Below are 18,387 nucleotides of genomic sequence, written 5' to 3' on the forward strand. Positions count from 1 at the left end.
TTTGCACGGTAGAATTCAAGGGCTTTAGTTGATTTTTTTTACTATATATATTTAGTTTTTCAGCTTTTGAAAGAAAAAGTCGAATTGAAAACATTATTGGTGTCCGTCCTGACCAGTAAAAGGGGTTATTTGTTATTGTAGTTTGGTCAGGACGTGGCAGGGGGTGTTTGTTTTGTGTGTTTCGGGGTTTTGGTTTATGTTTTATGTTATCTACTTCTATGTGTTTATCTAGCTTTTCTATTTCTATGTTAGTTTTGGCAATGACCTCCAATTAGAGACAGCTGGTTGTTGTTGTCTCTAATTGGAGGCCATATTGGCCACCAGTGCGTCTCCTAGGCCCAGGCTACCCTGCGCCTGCTTTACGCACGGCAGCCATCGTTCCTCAGCACAGCCCAGTTCGCCCTCTGCCAGCACTCCGCCCGTGCAGGGCTACAGTGACAACTCAGCCAGGACGGGTTGTGCAGGCTGTGCGCTCCAGACCTCCAGTGCGTCTTCACGACCCAGTGTATCCTGTTCCTGCTCCTCGCACTAGCCCTGAGGTGCGTGTCACTAGTCTGGCGCCCCCAAAGCCAGCCCCACGCATCACGTCTCTAGTGCACCTGCCCAGTCCAGTACATCCTGTTCCTGCTTCTCGCACTAGCCCTGAGGTGCGTGTCAATAGTCTGGTGCCTCCAAAGCCAACCCCACGCATCAGGCCTTCAGTGCGCAGTCCCAGTCCAGCATATTCTCAGATGTATACAGGTGGATTGGTGTCCAAGGGTGGACAGGTGTATACAGGTGGACAGGAGTGGACTGGTATACAGGCTGGACTGGTGTAGGTTGACTGTTTGCATACAAGAGTATATTGGTGGACGACTGTATAATGTGACATGCTAACAACACTTTTTTTTAAATCTAATTTGCTAGAGGATGATGATCCAGTGTGTGTGTGTGTGTGAGAGAGTGTGTGTTTTAACATACCATGCTCTATGTGCTTCAGTAAAGGATGAAGATCCAGAGTGTGTTACTGCTGTTTTCTCTAGTGGGTGTCCTGTTAGCAAGCTCCCTCAATGAAGATAACTCTAAGGAAGGTATGTCTTTTGTGTTCGTGTGTGTGTACTACTACTGCTGGTTTTAATCTGAAATAATTTGATATGATGACAATTCTTCCCCAAGAGGATAGTATCATGGAGAAGTTGAAGAATAGAGGTGTGAATGCCATTGCAGAAGATGAAGCACCACGAATGTATCTATGTATCTCTGAGCCATCTATCTGAACATTATGCATGTCAAAGAGAAGTTACTAAAGGTTTTTAACAAGGGTGAAGGCTAACTCCATATCTACTGTTGATTAGCTTTGTGTGTGTGTACCACTATTTCTGGCAGGTTTTTATCTGATATAATTTACTCAAATACATTTTCCTCAGCTCTTCCGGAGGAGGACAATCTAAAAGGGGAAAAGGCGGCCTTGGAAAAGTTGTTTGGTGATCTGAAAGCTGATGGGGTTTCTCAGAAGTCTTTTGAGGATGCAGAAGTTGAAGCAGCATGTGAGCTATCTGTGTCTATCTGTCTGTCTGTGTCTCTGTGTCTGTCTACAGTGTATCTGGCTGATAGAACGTCAGTGGAGTGAAAGGGGAGGTTAAACCAAAAATTGTTAAATTAATTTTTTCCTCAGCTCTTCTGGAGGAGGACAATCTAAAAGGTGGAAATGCAAGCTTGGAAAAGTTGTTGGCTGCTCTGAAAGCGGGTGGGGTTTCTCCAAAGACTGCTGGGAGTGCTGAAGATGAGGCAGCATGTGAGCTATATATAGTTGAAGTCGGAAGTTTACATCCACCTTAGCCAAATTTATTTAAACTCAGTTTTTCACAATTCCTGACATTTAATCCTAGTAAAAATTCCCTGTCTTAGGTCAGTTGGGATCACCACTTTATTTTAAGAATGTGAAATGTCAGAATAATAGTAGAGAGAATGATTTATTTCAGCTTTTATTTCTTTCATCACATTCCCAGTGGGTCAGAAGTTCCGGGTAGCCTTCCACAAGCTTCCCACAATAAGTTGGGTGAATTTTGGCCCATTCCTCCTGACTCCTAACTGAGTCAGGTTTGTAGGCCTCCTTGCTCGCACACACTTTTTCAGTTCTGCCCACAAATGTTCTATAGGCTTGAGGTCAGGGATTTGTGATGGCCACTCCAATACCTTGACTTTGTTGACCTTAAGCCATTTTGCCAAAACTTTGGAAGTATGCTTGGGGTCATTGTCCACTTGGAAGACCCATTTGCGACCAAGCTTTACCTTCCTGACTGATGTCTTGAGATGTTGCTTCAATATATCCACATAATTTTCCTACCTCATGAAGCTATCTATTTTGTGAAGTGCACCAGTCCCTCCTGCAGCAAAGCACCCCCACAACATGATGCTTCCACCCCCATGCTTCACGGTTGGGATGGAGTTCTTCGGCTTGCAAGCCTCCCCCTTTTTCCTCCAAACATAACGATGGTCATTATGGCCAAACAGTTCTATTTTTGTTTCATCAGACCAGAAGACATTTCTCCCAAAAGTACGATCTTTGTCCCCATGTGCAGTTGCAAACCGTAGTCTGGCTTTTTTATGGCGGTTTTGGAGCAGCGGCTTCTTCCTTGCTGAGCGGCCTTTCAGGTTATGTCAATATAGGACTCATTTCACTGCGGATAGAGATACTTTTGTACCTGTGTCCTCCAGCATCTTCACAAGGTCCTTTGCTGTTGTTCTGGAATTGATTTGCACTTACATTTACATTTACATTTAAGTCATTTAGCAGACGCTCTTATCCAGAGCGACTTACAAATTGGTGCATTCACCTTATGATATCCAGTGGAACAACCACTTTACAATAGTGCATCTAAATCTTTTAAGGGGGGGGGTTAGAAGGATTACTTTATCCTATCCTAGGTATTCCTTAAAGAGGTGGGGTTTCAGGTGTCTCCGGAAGGTGGTGATTGACTCCGCTGTCCTGGCGTCGTGAGGGAGCTTGTTCCACCATTGGGGTGCCAGAGCAGCGAACAGTTTTGACTGGGCTGAGCGGGAACTGTGCTTCCTCAGAGGTAGGGGGGCGAGCAGGCCAGAGGTGGATGAACGCAGTGCCCTTGTTTGGGTGTAGGGCCTGATCAGAGCCTGAAGGTACGGAGGTGCCGTTCCCCTCACAGCTCCGTAGGCAAGCACCATGGTCTTGTAGCGGATGCGAGCTTCAACTGGAAGCCAGTGGAGAGAGCGGAGGAGCGGGGTGACGTGAGAGAACTTGGGAAGGTTGAACACCAGACGGGCTCTGGCGTTCTGGATGAGTTGTAGGGTTTCAATGGCACAGGCAGGGAGCCCAGCCAACAGCGAGTTGCAGTAATCCAGACGGGAGATGACAAGTGCCTGGATTAGGACCTGCGCCGCTTCCTGTGTGAGGCAGGGTCGTACTCTGCGAATGTTGTAGAGCATGAACCTACAGGATCGGGTCACCGCCTTGATGTTAGTGGAGAATGACAGGGTGTTGTCCAGGGTCACGCCAAGGTTCTTCGCACCAAAGTACGTTCACCTCTAGGAGACAGAACGCGTCTCCTTGCTGAGCGGTATGATGGCTGCGTGGTCCCATGGTGTTTATACTTGCGTACTATTGTTTGTACAGATGAACGTGGTATCTTCTGGTATTTTGATTTTTTTCTGAGGTCTTGGCTGATTTCTTTAGATTTTCCCATGATGTCAAGCAAAGAGGCACTGAGTTTGAAGGTAGGCCTTGAAATGCATCCACAAATGATGTCAATTAGCCTATCAGAAGCTTCTAAAGCCATGACATCATTTTCTTGAATTTTCCAAAGCTGTTTAAAGGCACAGTCAACTTAGTCAATGTAAAATTCTGACCCACTGGAATTGTGATACAGTGAAATATAAGTGAAATAATAATTGTTGGAAAAATGACTTGTGTCATGCACAAAGTGGATGTCCTAACCGACTTGCCAAAACTATAATTTGTTAACAAGAAATTTGGGGAGTGGTTGAAAAACGAGTTTTAATGACTCCAACCTAAATGTATGTAAACTTCCAACTTCAACTCTATCTATCTATCTATCTATCTATCTATCTATCTATCTATCTATCTATCTATCTATCTATCTATCTATCTATCTATCTATCTATCTATCTATCTGTAGTGTATCTGGCTGATAGAACTTCAGTAGAGTGAAAGGGGAGGTTAAATACCATCTTTTCCATATAGTGAGGTAGATAAACATTGAATAAAGTCAAAATAAGTGTTAGTCACATGTTGATATTTCAACAATATGTTAAAAATAACAATTGATCTGTATTGAAAATCTGTAAAGCATATATTAACTTCTCTAGGGCCAGTGGGACGATTTCGTCCCACCTACGTAACAGCCAGTGGAATCCTGGCTGTTACGTACCTTAGAAATGCTATTACTTCAATTTCTCAAACATATGACTATTTTACAGCTATTTAAAGACAAGACTCTCGTTAATCTAACCACACTGGCCGATTTCAAAAAGGCTTTACAACGAAAGCAAAACATTAGATTATGTCAGCAGAGTACCCAGCCAGAAATAATCAGACACCCATTTTTCAAGCTAGCATATAATGTCACAAAAAAACAGAAGACAGCTAAATGCAGCACTAACCTTTGATGATCTTCATCAGATGACAACCCTAGGACATTATGTTATACAATACATGCATGTTTTGTTCAATCAAGTTCATATTTATATCAAAAACCAGCTTTTTACATTAGCATGTGACGTTCAGAACTAGCATACCCCCCGCAAACTTCCGGTGAATTTACAAAAGATTTACTAAATTACTCAGGATAAACGTTCACAAAAAGCATAACAATTATTTTAAGAATTATAGATACAGAACTCCTCTATGCACTCGATATGTCCGATTTTAAAATAGCTTTTCGGTGAAAGCACATTTTGCAATATTCTAAGTAGATAGCCCGGCATCACAGGGCTAGCTATTTAGACACCCAGCAAGTTTAGCCTTCACCAAACTCCAATTTACTATTAGAAAAGTTTGATTACCTTTGGTGTTCTTCGTCAGAATGCACTCCCAGGACTTCTACTTCAATAACAAATGTTGGTTTGGTCCCAAATAATCCATAGTTATATCCAAACAGCGGTGTTTTGTTCGTGCGTTCAAGACACTATCCGAAAGGGTAAAGAAGGGTGACGAGCACGACGCATTTCGTGACAAAAATTAAAATAAATTTTTATGCCATTTTTCTCGTAAAAAAGCGATAATATTCCGACCGGGAATCTGCGTTTAGGTAAAAAGACGAAAGAAAATAAAGCACAGGGTCGACTCGTGCACGCGCCTAAGCCCATTGTCCTCTGATCGGCCACTTGCCAAAAGCGCAAATGTGTTTCAGCCAGGGGCTGCCTTGATATCATTCAGCTTTTTCCCGGGCTCTGAGAGCCTATGGGAGCCGTAGGAAGTGTCACGTTACAGCAAAGATCCTCAGTCTTCAATAAACAGAGACAAGAAGAACAAGATCTTGTCAGAGAGGGCACTTCCTGTAAGGAATCTTCTCAGGTTTTTGCCTGCCATATGAGTTCTGTTATACTCACAGACACCATTCAAACAGTTTTAGAAACTTTAGGGTGTTTTCTATCCAAGCCAATAATTATATGCATATTCTAGTTACTGGGCAGGAGTAGTAACCAGATTAAATCGGGTACGTTTTTTATCCGGCCGTGTCAATACTGCCCCCTACCCCCAACAGGTTAAACTGTATTTATTCCACAGTTGATTGAGGCGCCATTTTGAGCACAGTCTCAGTGCTTTTGGGGTGAGGAGTGACCAGAATGGGGCGACAGAGGTTCCTCTCCAGTCTCCATACGGAACCCACTATCAACTCTGACGTCATTACTTTATTTAAATCAATCCATTATCCATCCATCAACGATTGACTAACAAATACAAACAGTAACACAATTGTTCAGTACTTCGGTAATTAGAAGAACTCATCAACATTCTGAGGAATATATGTTTTATTCACAAATACGCACTTGATGTCCTGATTCATGATTAGATTATTGGTGAAGTTAGTGGATAAATAATGATGTTTGGAATTTATGGTAGAAATGTTGTATGGCTGACGTGTCTCCTACAATAAACTACAAAGCATTACACATGTTTAGCAGTGTTTCAAATCCATCACACGTTTCATAATATTATTTTAGTCAATATTTTTTACAATGTAAACATGAGCATAATACAGATGTGGGTGTTATGAAAGTACATTTTTGTGGCCACTGTGCATGCAGAGCACTGAGTGGCAGCAGGCACAATTGTCTTCAAACATTGAAAAACATCCAAGGGTGTTTTAAGGATATTTTCCCTTTTTTGACTTAAAGAGACATTACATTTACAAATCAAAGTAGTTTACAGTTTTTCTCAGTTGCTTTGGTGCATTTCTTAGATCAAAAGTGCCATTCTTGATACTACTTGTACAAATTCCAAATCATCTAGTCACTTGTGCACATCATTACAGTTTTTCTCCATTGGTTTGGCTCATTTCTTGAAACAGAAATGACATTCTCAAAACTCTAAGATCATTTGGCAAAACAGTCTTAAAGTTCAGCACAACACTATAGCTCACTTGCAAAAGCTCATATCTCTCCTAAAACTGTTCACTCATGCTTCAAAACTAAATTCCTTTCCCATATAAAGAGTCAGTGCCACGAAAATGGCAAAGATCCTTCTCAATTGCTTTGGCTCATTTCTTGAAACAGACCGGACGTTCTCAACACTCTTGGTGCTTTAACCAAAACTAACTTTCCTTCTCATTTAAACAGTCAGTGCCCTCAAAATGCTTCGTCCCTTTGGCATTGTGTAAGCACTGCAAGTCAAAATGTTTAGATGTTTTGTCACTATGGCAGAGGACCATTGAAATATCCCTCATGTCCACCTTTCAGTCTTAGCCCAGTCCTTCATTGACAATGGTTACTGTACTGTTTTTTGTCCAGCTAACAGAATAAAAAAAATATATATATAAAACTGAAAAAAAGAAATAGGATTTTAGGGTAAGAGTAGCCTCCAAGGTTTGACATCACACATTGCACTCATACTGCCAAGGAAATTGTAACCATTATCATTCACACACATAAAGTCTTCCATACATCAAAGTAAAAAGAAAATGTATACAGCATAATATACTGTAATATAAACACACAAACAAAAAACAATGAAAATTATATGCAGCCTACAGTGCTGTAAATAAAGCTGGAGTTTCACAACTAACAGTTCTTCACCGGTCGCTGTCCTCACCCTCCCTCTCCTGGCCACCATCCTCACCCTCCTGGCCATCCACACGCTGCTGTCTGTCTGGCCACGGATTCTCGTCCACATCACAGCGTATATTCTCCCTTGCGATGCAACGAGGGAAGAAACGGCGTGCATGTCGCAACCATCCCCTACACTGATCTCCTGTAATATCCTCACACGCAGCATCCATTACATGGAGCAGGGACCTCTGATCTTGAGCCCGATGCTCATACACTCTCCACCTCCAAGCGGAGAAATACTCCTCAATAGGATTGAGGAAAGGAGAGTAAGGTGGTAGGAACACCATGACCATCCTTGGATGAGTAGTGAACCAGGCCCTGATGAGCGGGCCACGGTGGAAATTCACATTGTCCCATACAATGACATATTGTGGTAGGTGAGGCCCTACGAGACCTCTCATTTTCAGGGATCAAATCAAAATGAAGGCGGTCCAAGAAGATGAGGAGCTTCTGTGTATTGTATGGGCCAACTTATTGTGGGAAGTTGGCCCAAAAAAAAACTAAGAAATGTAACATCAGTTTTTTAATTTATGGCACATTATTGCTTATATACATTTCTCCAAAGTTTGTTTTGACATTATATTTATTGTAGCTGACAGTGTGCTGAATCCATAGATCTAAAACACTTCATGGGGCTTATTACAGAAATGCCTGTAGAAGCCAAAATGTCATGGTAGTGAAAAACAACTTTATGAGGTTAAGTGTTGTCAGCAGATGTCTTGAAAATAGAAAAAGGCAGCGAGTCAGTAGTTCCTGCGCCATAGACAGGCAATTGCTTTGGAGTTGTTGAAAGAATGTTTTGGTATTTCTATATGATCAACCATTACATAATCTACACCTACGTGAAACAGAATAGTACACAAGGTACACATCTGAAATTTGTTAGTACATCAGCAGTCACTCAATTAGCCCATGTCCGCACGTTTTTTGATTGGTAAGTTAGTCAAGTGGCCAGCTATCTAAACTTGTAGTAAGCATGGTCGAATTACCGACCGGTGTGGGGCCCATTGATCATCAGTTATCATATTAAAAACGGCAAACATTTGCCTCCACCCTATGGCAAAATGTGTAGGATTGCAGGAAATTAGCTGTAAAACTGCTGATGGAGGTATATGGATGTGGGGGGGAGGGGGTTGATTTTACTCCTGGCTCAGAGTTAGCCTTAGCAGTGTCTTAACATCATCCTAAAAATTACTCTGACATGGGAGTTTTTTTTCTTGTCTTAAAACAGGTTTTAACAGAATTCCTAGGACCTTTTCTGAGACGCTTTGTGGATACCATTCCATTCACTCCATTCCATTCATTATAATGAGCCTGCAAAATGTCTAAATGTAAATGATCACAGTTTATACTGCGTGTTCATCTACACTACCAGTCAAAATATTTAGAACACCTACTCATTCAACGGTTTTTCTTTATTTTGACTTTTTTCTACATTGTAGAATAATAGTGAAGACATCAAAACTATGAAATAACACAAATGGAATCATGTAGTACACCAAAAAAGTGTTAAACAAATCAAAATATATTTTATATTTGAGATTTTTCAAATAGCCACCCTTTGCCTTGATGACAGCTTTGCACACTTGGCATTCTCTCAACCAGCTTCAACTGGAATGCTTTTCCAACAGTCTTGAAGGAGTTCCCACATATGCTGAGCACTTGTTGGCTGCTTTTCCTTCACTCTGCGGTCCGACTCATCCCAAACCATCTCAAATTGGTTGAGGTTGGGTGATTGTGGAAGCCAGGTCATATGATGCAGCACTCCATCACTCTCCTTCTTGGTAAAATAGCCCTTACACAGCCTGGAGGTGTGTTGGGTCATTGTCCTCACAAAGACATGGCGGTTGGAACCAAAAATCTCAAATTTGGACTCCAGACCAAAGGACACATTTCCACCGGTCTAATGTCCATTGCTCGTGTTTCTTGGCCCAAGCATGTCTCTTCTTATTATTGGTGTCCTTTAGTAGTGGTTTCTTTGCAACTATTCGACCATGAAGGCCTGATTCACACAGTCTCCTCTGAACAGTTTATGTTTTGATGGGTCTGTTCCTTGAATTCTGTGAAACATTTATTTGGGCTGCAATTTCTGAGGCTGGTAACTCTAATGAACTTATCCTCTGCAGCAGAGAGATCTCTGGGTCTTTCTTTCCTGTGGCGGTCCTCATGAGAGTCAGTTTCATCATAGCGCTTGATTGTTTTTGCGACTGCACTTGAAGTAACTTTACAAATTCTTGAAATTTTCCGCATTGACTGACCATGTCTTAAATAATCATGGACTGTCATTTCTCTTTGCTTATTTGAGCTGTTCTTGCCATAATATGGACTTGGTCTTTTACCAAATAGGGCCATCTTCTGTATACCTCCCTACCTTGTCACAACACAACTGATTGGCTCAAACACATTAAGGAAAGAAATTCCACAAATGAACTTTAGGCACACCTGTTAATTCAAATCAAATTTATTTATATAGCCCTTCGTATATCAGCTGAAATCTCAAAGTGCTGTACAGAAACCCAGCCTAAAACCCCAAACAGCAAGCAATGCATGTGAAAGAAGCACGGTGGCTAGGAAAAACTCCCTAGGAAAAACTCCCTAGAAAGGCCAAAAACCTAGGAAGAAACCTAGAGAGGAACCAGGCTATGAGGGGTGGCCAGTCCTCTTCTGGCTGTGCCGGGTGGATATTATAACAGAACATGGTCAAGATGTTAAAATGTTCATAAATGACCAGCATGGTCAAATAATAATAATCATTGTAGTTGTCGAGGGTGCAACAAGCACGTCCGGTGAACAGGTCAGGGTTCCGTAGCCGCAGGCAGAACAGTGGGAACTGGAGCAGCAGCATGGACAGGTGGACTGGGGACAGCAAGGAGTCATCATGCCAGGTAGTCCCGAGGCATGGTCCTAGGGCTCAGGTCCTCCGAGAGAAAGAAAGAGAGAAAGAGAGAATTAGAGAGAGCATATTTAAAATCACACAGGACACCGGATAAGACAAGAGAATACTCCAGATGTAACAGATTGACCCTAGCCCCCCGACACAAACTACTGCAGCATAAATACTGGAGGCTGAGACAGGAGGGATCAGAAGACAATGTGGCCCCATCCGATGATACCCCCGGACAGGGCCAAACAGGTAGGATATAACCCCACCCACTTTGCCAAAGCACAGCCCCCACACCACTAGAGGGATGTCTACAACCACCAACTTACCGTCCGAAGACAAGGCCGAGTATAGCCCACAAAGATCTCCGCCATGGCACAACCCAAGGGGGGGGCACCAACCCAGACAGGAAGACCACGTCAGTGACTCAACCCACTCAAGTGACGCACCCCTCCCATGGACGGCATGAACACCAGTAAGTCAGTGACTCAGCCCCTGTAATAGGGTTAGAGGCAGAGAATCCCAGTGGAAAGAGGGGAACCGGCAAGGCAGAGACAGCAAGGGCGGTTCGTTGCTCCAGCCTTTCCGTTCACCTTCACACTCCTGGGCCAGACTATACTTAATCATAGGACCTACTGAAGAGATAAGTCTTCAGTAATGACTTAAAGGTTGAGACTGAGTCTGCGTCTCTCACATGGGTAGGCAGACCATTCCATAAAAATGGAGCTCTATAGGAGAAAGCCCTACCTCCAGCCGTTTGCTTAGAAATTCTAGGGACAATTAGGAGGCCTGCGTCTTGTGACCGTAGCGTACGTGTAGGTATGTACGGCAGGACCAAATCGGAAAGATAGGTAGGAGCAAGCCCATGTAATGCTTTGTAATTGAAATACATTCCAGGTGTCTACCTCATGAAGCTGGTTGAAAGAATGCCAAGAGTGTGCAAAGCTGTCATCAAGGCAAAGGGTGGCTACTTTGAAGAATGTAAAATATATTTGATTTGTTTAACACTTTTTTGGTTACTACATGATTCCATGTGTTATTTCACAGTTTGTCTTCACTATTATTCTACAATGTTGAAAATAGTAAAAATAAAGAAAAACCCTTGAATGAGGTGTTCTAAACCTTTTGACTTTTGAGAAGTGAAGTAACATCTCTCAGCTATATAATTCTGGTTTATCTTCAAGTCTACCAGGATGTCCAAGGTGATCTTTACTGTTCCCTCATCACGGTAGCTCTCCACCACTGTGTCCTGCCTGACATCGTTCTCTAGCTGGCTTCCTAAAGGAAATTCAGGCTACAGGCTGAAATCTTTCTAGTTGTTCTTCAGTCAGCGCCTTCAGCATCCAGCAGCAACAAGTCTGTGACAACATGTAAGGAATACAAGTACTTGCAACAAGAACATCAATACTTCCATATTTTGGGGATATACTGGAATATTTTAACTTAATCTCATAACCATGGGAGAGATTCACTCACTAACACAATTCGAAAGCTTTCAAATTATTTCAGAGTTGGCTTTAGCCTGCCTGGAGTTTGTACTTTTGGGATCACTGGTTCCATTAAAACAGGCAAGCTCAATCAAGAACAGCCTTACTATTTGATATTTCAAATAGTGTTTGAACTCGTGTCCTAGAGCAGTGGCAATCCCAACAATAGGGAGTCATTCTGCAGACTCACCTCATGTTCTCCTCGTTTCAAAATCATTTGCCAATGGTCCAATCGGTTCAGTCTGTGAAGAAGTCAGAAAGCACTTGAGGGTGGAAGAGACCTGCCAGGGCCCAGTTTTTAAAAATGTTTAATCTGTCAAAGAATGATCCAGATTCTGTCATCCCCTATTTTGCAATCTAGGATCAGATCAATCATTCCGAATGAGAGTTTTTCAGAAAAGGATCGGGTCAATCTGATCCAGATAACAGATTTTCAGTGCTTTGAATAGGCCTATACCTTGCCCTCTACTGACAGGTCATGTTACTACTTCTACACTGTCATAGGGAAACAGAGTTACATAAACTACAAGGACTAAATTATTAAATTATAGTTTGCATATCATAATTGACCACATACCTACACAGCAGTCAATTTAACACAATGCACCTTTGTTTTAGGTTTTTAAACCTCCCCACCTTACGTATTGGTTTTTGTGCCTTTCACATTTCTAAATCCACCCTTCGACATCAAAACAACATGCACAAGGGTTAGAGAAGTCTTAACAGATCAATCAGTCACGAGTAGTATAGGACAGCACCGAGGGGCTGTGGAAACAAAAAACAGCTCCATGTACCTAATGGAATGTCAAATGTGTACAGGGGAGAAGTACATGGCTGAGCTTAGTGATTGAGTACCCAAAATATATTTTAAAGATGTTTATGACCCATCTAACCCATTTTCTTGCAAGTAAACCCATTCAATAAACAAAAACAGTTTCTAGTCAGGATACAGTCTTGAGCTACACACAGAATGGATCAGCTGGGACTCATCATTGGTGAAAACATTGGTTTGACAATGTGAGTGCACGTAAGTGCCATCCAACCAAGTTTGTCAATGAATGATCACAACATAGATGCTAGGTTTGGTTGAGAGGGTTGACACTCAATGACGTATATATTTAATACAAAAATAACCCTTCTGCATGTTCCAATGAAATAACATGATACATACAAACCATACGTGATTGCATTGGAAGTCCTCATAAAAACATACAAAATCAATAGTGTGCTTTCAGAAATTCCTCGCCGGAGCGCGAATACGGGAAGACGATATGAAGTACTAGATAATATACCGTAGTTGTGATTAAGTCCTCTCCCCTGGGACACCTCCATGGCCATGATAGGGCCGCATTCGCTTGGCTTCAGTCTCTTTCAGCCCTCTCCTAACCTTATTGGCTCAGTCCAAACTTAAGATGCATGCAAGCATCTTAGACTCTCACATAAATCATACATTGTTAATGGGATTCAGACCAGTTCAAGTTACTCATATGAATCTCAAGCTAGAAGAGTGGCCCCTTGGTAGATTGGCCTTAGTAAAAACAAAGCAGTGTAAACTGTTGCTGGGACAGCTTCGGAGGCCAAAATGTCCCACCATCATCATAAGGGCAAACAAAAGAGCAAGACTGTTCCTGGGCCAGTTTCTGAGGCCAAAATGTCCCAATCAAGACAGTCACTTCTGCTGGAAAGGCAGCTTCTTGCGGTCTTTGCCAGCATTCCTCTTCCTCTTCTTGCTGAGGAAGTTTTCCAGCTTGCCGCTCTTCTTCAGTTCGCTGTACTTCTCCGCCAGGTCCAGCTTCTTCTTGTCAGCTGTGAGAGGGTTAAGAGAGCAGAGTAAGGCTTTGAGTATCCTAGCTGCGCTTTCACCGTAATGGCTTTTCTACAACCAGAGATCCCCCACCCAACCAAACTGGGTACAGCATTGTATTATAGTGTAGTGGCAAATTCAGAGAGGGGTTCAACAATATTGCATTGTTGTTGCCTGGATTATAGAACTGTATCAAATCTGAAGCTAAGAGCTTTAAAACATAGAAAAATAAGGTCTATAGAGAAGAATAAATAGACTTCAGAGTAGAAGAAATAGAATAGAATGTCATGCTTTACATCCCAACTTACATTTCTTGAGGAAGAAAGGCTTCAGTCCCTGGCCTGCCATCTCTCTCTGCTTCCTCTTGAACTCTAGCTCCTTCTCACGCTGCTGTTCCCGGCTCTTCCGGGCCCGCTCCTGGTTCTCCTGAATATGAGAAGGAATCAGGTGAATTATATAGAAAAGTAGCCCTCATTCTAAAACTACTTTGCATGGGTGTGTTCAGCAGTTAACTCACCATTCTTTTCAACAGGAACTGAAGTTTCTCCTTCTTCTGGTTGCTCTTTATTGGTTGCTTGAGCTTCTTCTGCACTACCTATATATATATACCACAAAGAATGAACACAATTAAATTCAGTGATAGTCAAATGTAAAAAATCTGAGGACAAGCAGGACCATGTTGTACAAGAGATAATGCAGAACAAGTCCTATTTAAAATGTATGTTGTCTAAAATGAAAAACAGACTGATATGGACTAGACAAATATGGACTGATTAAAATTGATCGTTTTCACACATCTCTCTCGCGCTGTTTGATGTCGTTGATGAATCTGTATGTTTTCTCAAAGATCTCCGGTTTGTATTCACCAGACAGATCGTCAAATCGAGGATCTCTTGACACCTGTGGGGGGGAAAAAAATGACAGACAATTACAATTACACCTGGGGCGGCAGGTAGCCTAGTGGTTAGAGCGTTAGGCTAGTAACCGAAAGGTTGCTGGATCGAATCCCCGAGCTGACAAGGTAAAAATCTGTCGTTCTGCCCCTGAACAAGGCAGTTAACCCACTGTATGCCGTCATTGTAAATATGAATTTGTTCTTAACTGACTTGCCTAGTTAAATAAATAAAAGACAGCATGCAACAAGATGGTTTGAGAGGTCAAAAGCAACATTTTTGGAGATGATGTCAATCCACAAAAAACTTCAGAAGTGCCTTACTGATTTCTTGACAGGAACTACTTGTCTGAGAAAAGGGGCGGGCCTCTTGGCTGATATCTCCATGGGCCTTAAAATGAAAAACAATGTTTGAGAAAGGATTGTTAGTAGTTTAAATACACACACCATCCCCACAGTAATGAAATAACAGATTTTCTCCATAATTACTTACACTCAACACATACAGATACTGAATAAAAACACATACAATGAGGTTCACAAAGGAATCAAAAACCCATAACACATACTTAGAGTGCCATCCATGCTCCAACTCAGCTACTGGAATGTCCTTATTCTAATGCATGAAGGTGAACAGACAATTGGACATTACCTATTCTTGTTGAGACGTTTCTTCCTGGGAGTTTGTTTTGCCTTGGTTGTTCCGTAGGCTATTTCATTATAGACCTTTGTCCCCACCTTGTTTTGAAGCTTCATAATGTCCTCAAAAGACATTGTTGAAAGCTCTGTAAAAGTCATAAAGAAAAATGAAGGATTCACTGGCTCGCTTAGAATACATGACATTTCACTAGTCGAGAATATTTTATAACCTTATTATGTATATATTTATTATGTATACAATTTCTATTTGGTTAGAAATTGTAGTTACAGTTCAGTATGGAATTAGGATTTGTTCTTCATAAATGAGATGGAGAACACACCAAACTATCCTATAGACCTTTTAGGCCGTCATGGTAAATAATAATTAGTTCTTAACTGACTTATCTAGTTAAATAACGGTTAAATAAAATAAAAATGACCTAACATTTGTTCCTGGGAGTTCAACTGCAGTGAATGAAACTATTACGATTTACCTTTTTTAATGTCGTCTTCTGTTTGTATTTCACCACTGCTGTTTACCGATTCCGGTTGTTCTGGGTCATCATCGACATCCTCAGAGTCACTACCCAAACCTGTCTGGTCGACACCATCACTCTCTGCATTTTCAACCTCTGCATCATCTTCATCATTAGCCTCCTCTTCACCGTCATCCTCAAGAGCTTCTCCACCACTCAAACTGGACTCCTCTTCCTCTCGTCCAGACTCTTCCTCGCTCATACCTGAGGAGCTCTTTTTACTGAGTAAGGCAAAGTTTTGTTCCAGTTCGGAGTCTTCACCACTACTGTCATGGGCTTTATTTGACAGACGTTTGGTCTTTTTTGACTTGTTATCCAACCTAGACACAGTGGCAGCCACTTCTTGATGTTGCTTTCGCTTCATCGTTGCTTTCTGGTGCCCGGAGGACATTGTGGACTGTGAAAAGAAACATAAGGAGTTGTAAGCCTTAGCTCACTCGTGTATACAACGTGTATGTGGCCTGAAATTGATTTAGTTCGCCTACTTTGAGACAGTCGATTTTAAACAATAACAACAAAGGGTGAAACACCTCTACACATAAGACGGTGCTATGAGGCTGTACGTTCTAACAACACGTAGACATACAGGTACCAGAAACAGCAAGCGTATGTAGAGTCCTTAGAAACGGTGGCTTTAGAAATAAATGTGATTGATTGGCTCACCTGCCTATGCCGAGAAAGGTTACATAAAACCCCTAAAAACGAATTGCCGTGCGCTACATTGGAAAGCCACTCCTCGGTGGAACGGTAAGCATGGTAGCCAACTATTGCTGTTACGCCTACATGCATACTGTAGCTTTTATTTTGTGACATGCAGAAATAAATGTCTCTCAACGCAAGTCCCCGGCGTTCACTCCCCCCCCCCCCCCCCCGAATAGAACACAGCTCGAGTACCAGGCTTTAGAGAGGCCTTGTCTTGCATGGCTAATGTTACTAGTTAGCTATAGTGGCTAGCTTGCAATAACAAGCCAAACCAACAACAACGGCGGATATAACACGGTATTGTTTTTTGAAAAAGAGTTATTAAGTAGGTACGTTAACGACTTACCATTATATGAACGACGGTCCTTACTTAGAAACGAACTATAATAGCAACCAGCCAAAGATGTTATCCACGTGGGTTTTAGTTGTGTACTGTTAGCTAGCTAGCTACTCTGAGTCTGACTGATTCCCGTGCAATATTTAATCGACCAACGGGGGCCACTGTTGAATAGGTAACGTTATTGAGATACAGGCAGACGCGGGCCCAAAGATGTATGTGTGTTACCTTAAATTTGACCTTGTTACAATGCTGACATTTTCTAATTCAAGGCACCTTTCTCTGTCTATCCTAACAAGAACGTGTTGCTCATCCCCCGATGCACTTCAGAGCTTTATTCTCGATAGAAATTGGACAACACTGCTCAAACTTTGTCATTCTCATTGGTAGGTAGGCTTACTTGCAGAGTGAAAAAAAACGGTCCGCTTTAAGTGATGTTAAGCTTAAAAAGGATTCATAATGCCTTCATAAACACTACATGAATGTGTTACAAATAATCTATAACCGTATGTCATGCATTATACAGGCTTCATAAATGTGGCATAACTGTGTGACATAATCACCAATATCAAATGTGACATAACCCACTTATGTCAATATGATATAAACATGTGACATGTTGTGCTGTAGGATGGTCCATGCTTTGAAGTGTAGTCATGTTAGTCACATTACACCTAATCTCGTTCCCAGACACTTATGCCCAAATGCGAATCAAACTTGGCCTTCATTAGTTAGGGTTAGGTTTAAAATCACATTTTAAGAAAATTGTGGAAATGGGTAGGGTTTAGACATAATTATGACTTTGTAGCTGTCCTTCAAAAATCAGCAGTACATGAATTACCTATTTATTGACACTTTATTTTGTGTCCTGTTATACTTAGTTTGAAGTGAGACACTTTCAGTCATTCATAAAGACGATAAAGACTGTACTTACTTTAAAGTCAGACCCCTTTGGTAATTTATAACACATACATAAATTCCTTGTATCATATGACGCTGTACTTACTATAAAGTCAGACACCTTTGGTCATTCATAACACATACATAAAGGCTTAATGATGTAAACACAAATGTATTAACTCTTAGGGAATTCACTAACAGCTAAAACAAATACACATTAAAGACATGTTTAAAGCGTTTCCTTTTATTTTTACATTTTTAAAACAATACAAATACATTAAGTTTGAAAAAGTCCAGCAATGTAATTATCTTGAACATTACACAGGGCTGTGAATAGTGTAGCCTGTGACAGGTACCTGACACAAAGATCAGGAGCTTGTCCCTGAGCTGGTGGACAAATGGTTCTTGACTGCTGGAGGTACTGCATGTTGGTTAAACCTTAAAGTAACAACAAAGAAAGTTAGTAGGTCTGTTAGGAAACACCATCTGGATAAAGGCATTTCTGTGCTGCGCCAGAAATAATCTAAATGGGGAGATGGGGGAACTCCATCTCATGATGTGACTATGAGATGTGGCTGTTTCTAGGGGGATTTTTATTTAGCTGAGCCTTCTAGCTAGCTAAATTTACTTAGCTAGCTACCTAGCTAGCAATTGCTGTAAAGTCACCGAAATTATTTGAAATAACGATTTAATCTAATTCAATACTTAACTACTACAAACAAATTTAAATTACAATAAATAAAGGTTAACTTGTTTTTCGCTATCCAGTGGCACCACAAGTGGGCATTGCTTTGCGTGTGCTTACAGGAACACCAATGCTTGGCACATCTGTATTTGGGGAGTTTCTCCCATTTTTCTCTGCAGATCCTCTCAAGCTCTGTCCGGCTGGATGGGGAGCGTCGCTGCA

The 18,387-nt window shown here is 41.6% G+C and overlaps 1 protein-coding gene and 2 long non-coding RNA genes across 3 annotated transcripts; 2 read left to right on the forward strand and 1 right to left on the reverse strand.

Annotated features, from left to right (window-relative positions):
- The first annotated feature begins 763 nt into the window (after nucleotides 1-763).
- On the forward strand, nucleotides 764-1,119 carry LOC115178761 (uncharacterized). The gene is made up of 2 exons (XR_003872693.1): nucleotides 764-814; nucleotides 980-1,119. It is a non-coding gene; the product is annotated as an uncharacterized LOC115178761 (long non-coding RNA).
- Nucleotides 1,120-1,436: 317 nt separating this feature from the next.
- Nucleotides 1,437-6,147, forward strand: LOC115178167 (uncharacterized). The gene is made up of 3 exons (XR_003872566.1): nucleotides 1,437-1,526; nucleotides 1,655-1,774; nucleotides 5,762-6,147. It is a non-coding gene; the product is annotated as an uncharacterized LOC115178167 (long non-coding RNA).
- Nucleotides 6,148-12,533: 6,386 nt separating this feature from the next.
- Nucleotides 12,534-16,722, reverse strand: rrp36 (ribosomal RNA processing 36). The gene is made up of 8 exons (XM_029738812.1): nucleotides 16,590-16,722; nucleotides 15,500-15,938; nucleotides 15,019-15,151; nucleotides 14,691-14,757; nucleotides 14,270-14,374; nucleotides 13,992-14,069; nucleotides 13,783-13,900; nucleotides 12,534-13,476 (listed from the first exon to the last, which is right to left on the reverse strand). Exons 1-8 carry the CDS (start codon nucleotides 16,590-16,592, stop codon nucleotides 13,340-13,342), a joined length of 1,080 nt encoding a protein of 359 aa, XP_029594672.1. The 5' UTR covers nucleotides 16,593-16,722; the 3' UTR covers nucleotides 12,534-13,339.
- Nucleotides 16,723-18,387: the final 1,665 nt, after the last annotated feature.

The sequence above is a fragment of the Salmo trutta genome, chromosome 38 (assembly GCF_901001165.1).
Source record: "Salmo trutta chromosome 38, fSalTru1.1, whole genome shotgun sequence".
Classification (NCBI taxonomy): Eukaryota; Metazoa; Chordata; class Actinopteri; order Salmoniformes; family Salmonidae; genus Salmo; species Salmo trutta.

What these genes read in the sequence shown, in the direction of transcription:
- rrp36 (XM_029738812.1), bottom strand. An exon ending in AGAAGACGACATTAAAAAAG is followed by an intron (nt 15,152 to 15,499) that starts GTAAATCGTAAT and finishes TGACTTTTACAG; the next exon opens with AGCTTTCAACAATGTCTTTT. An exon ending in GCCTTTCTTCCTCAAGAAAT is followed by an intron (nt 13,477 to 13,782) that starts GTAAGTTGGGAT and finishes ACCCTCTCACAG; the next exon opens with CTGACAAGAAGAAGCTGGAC.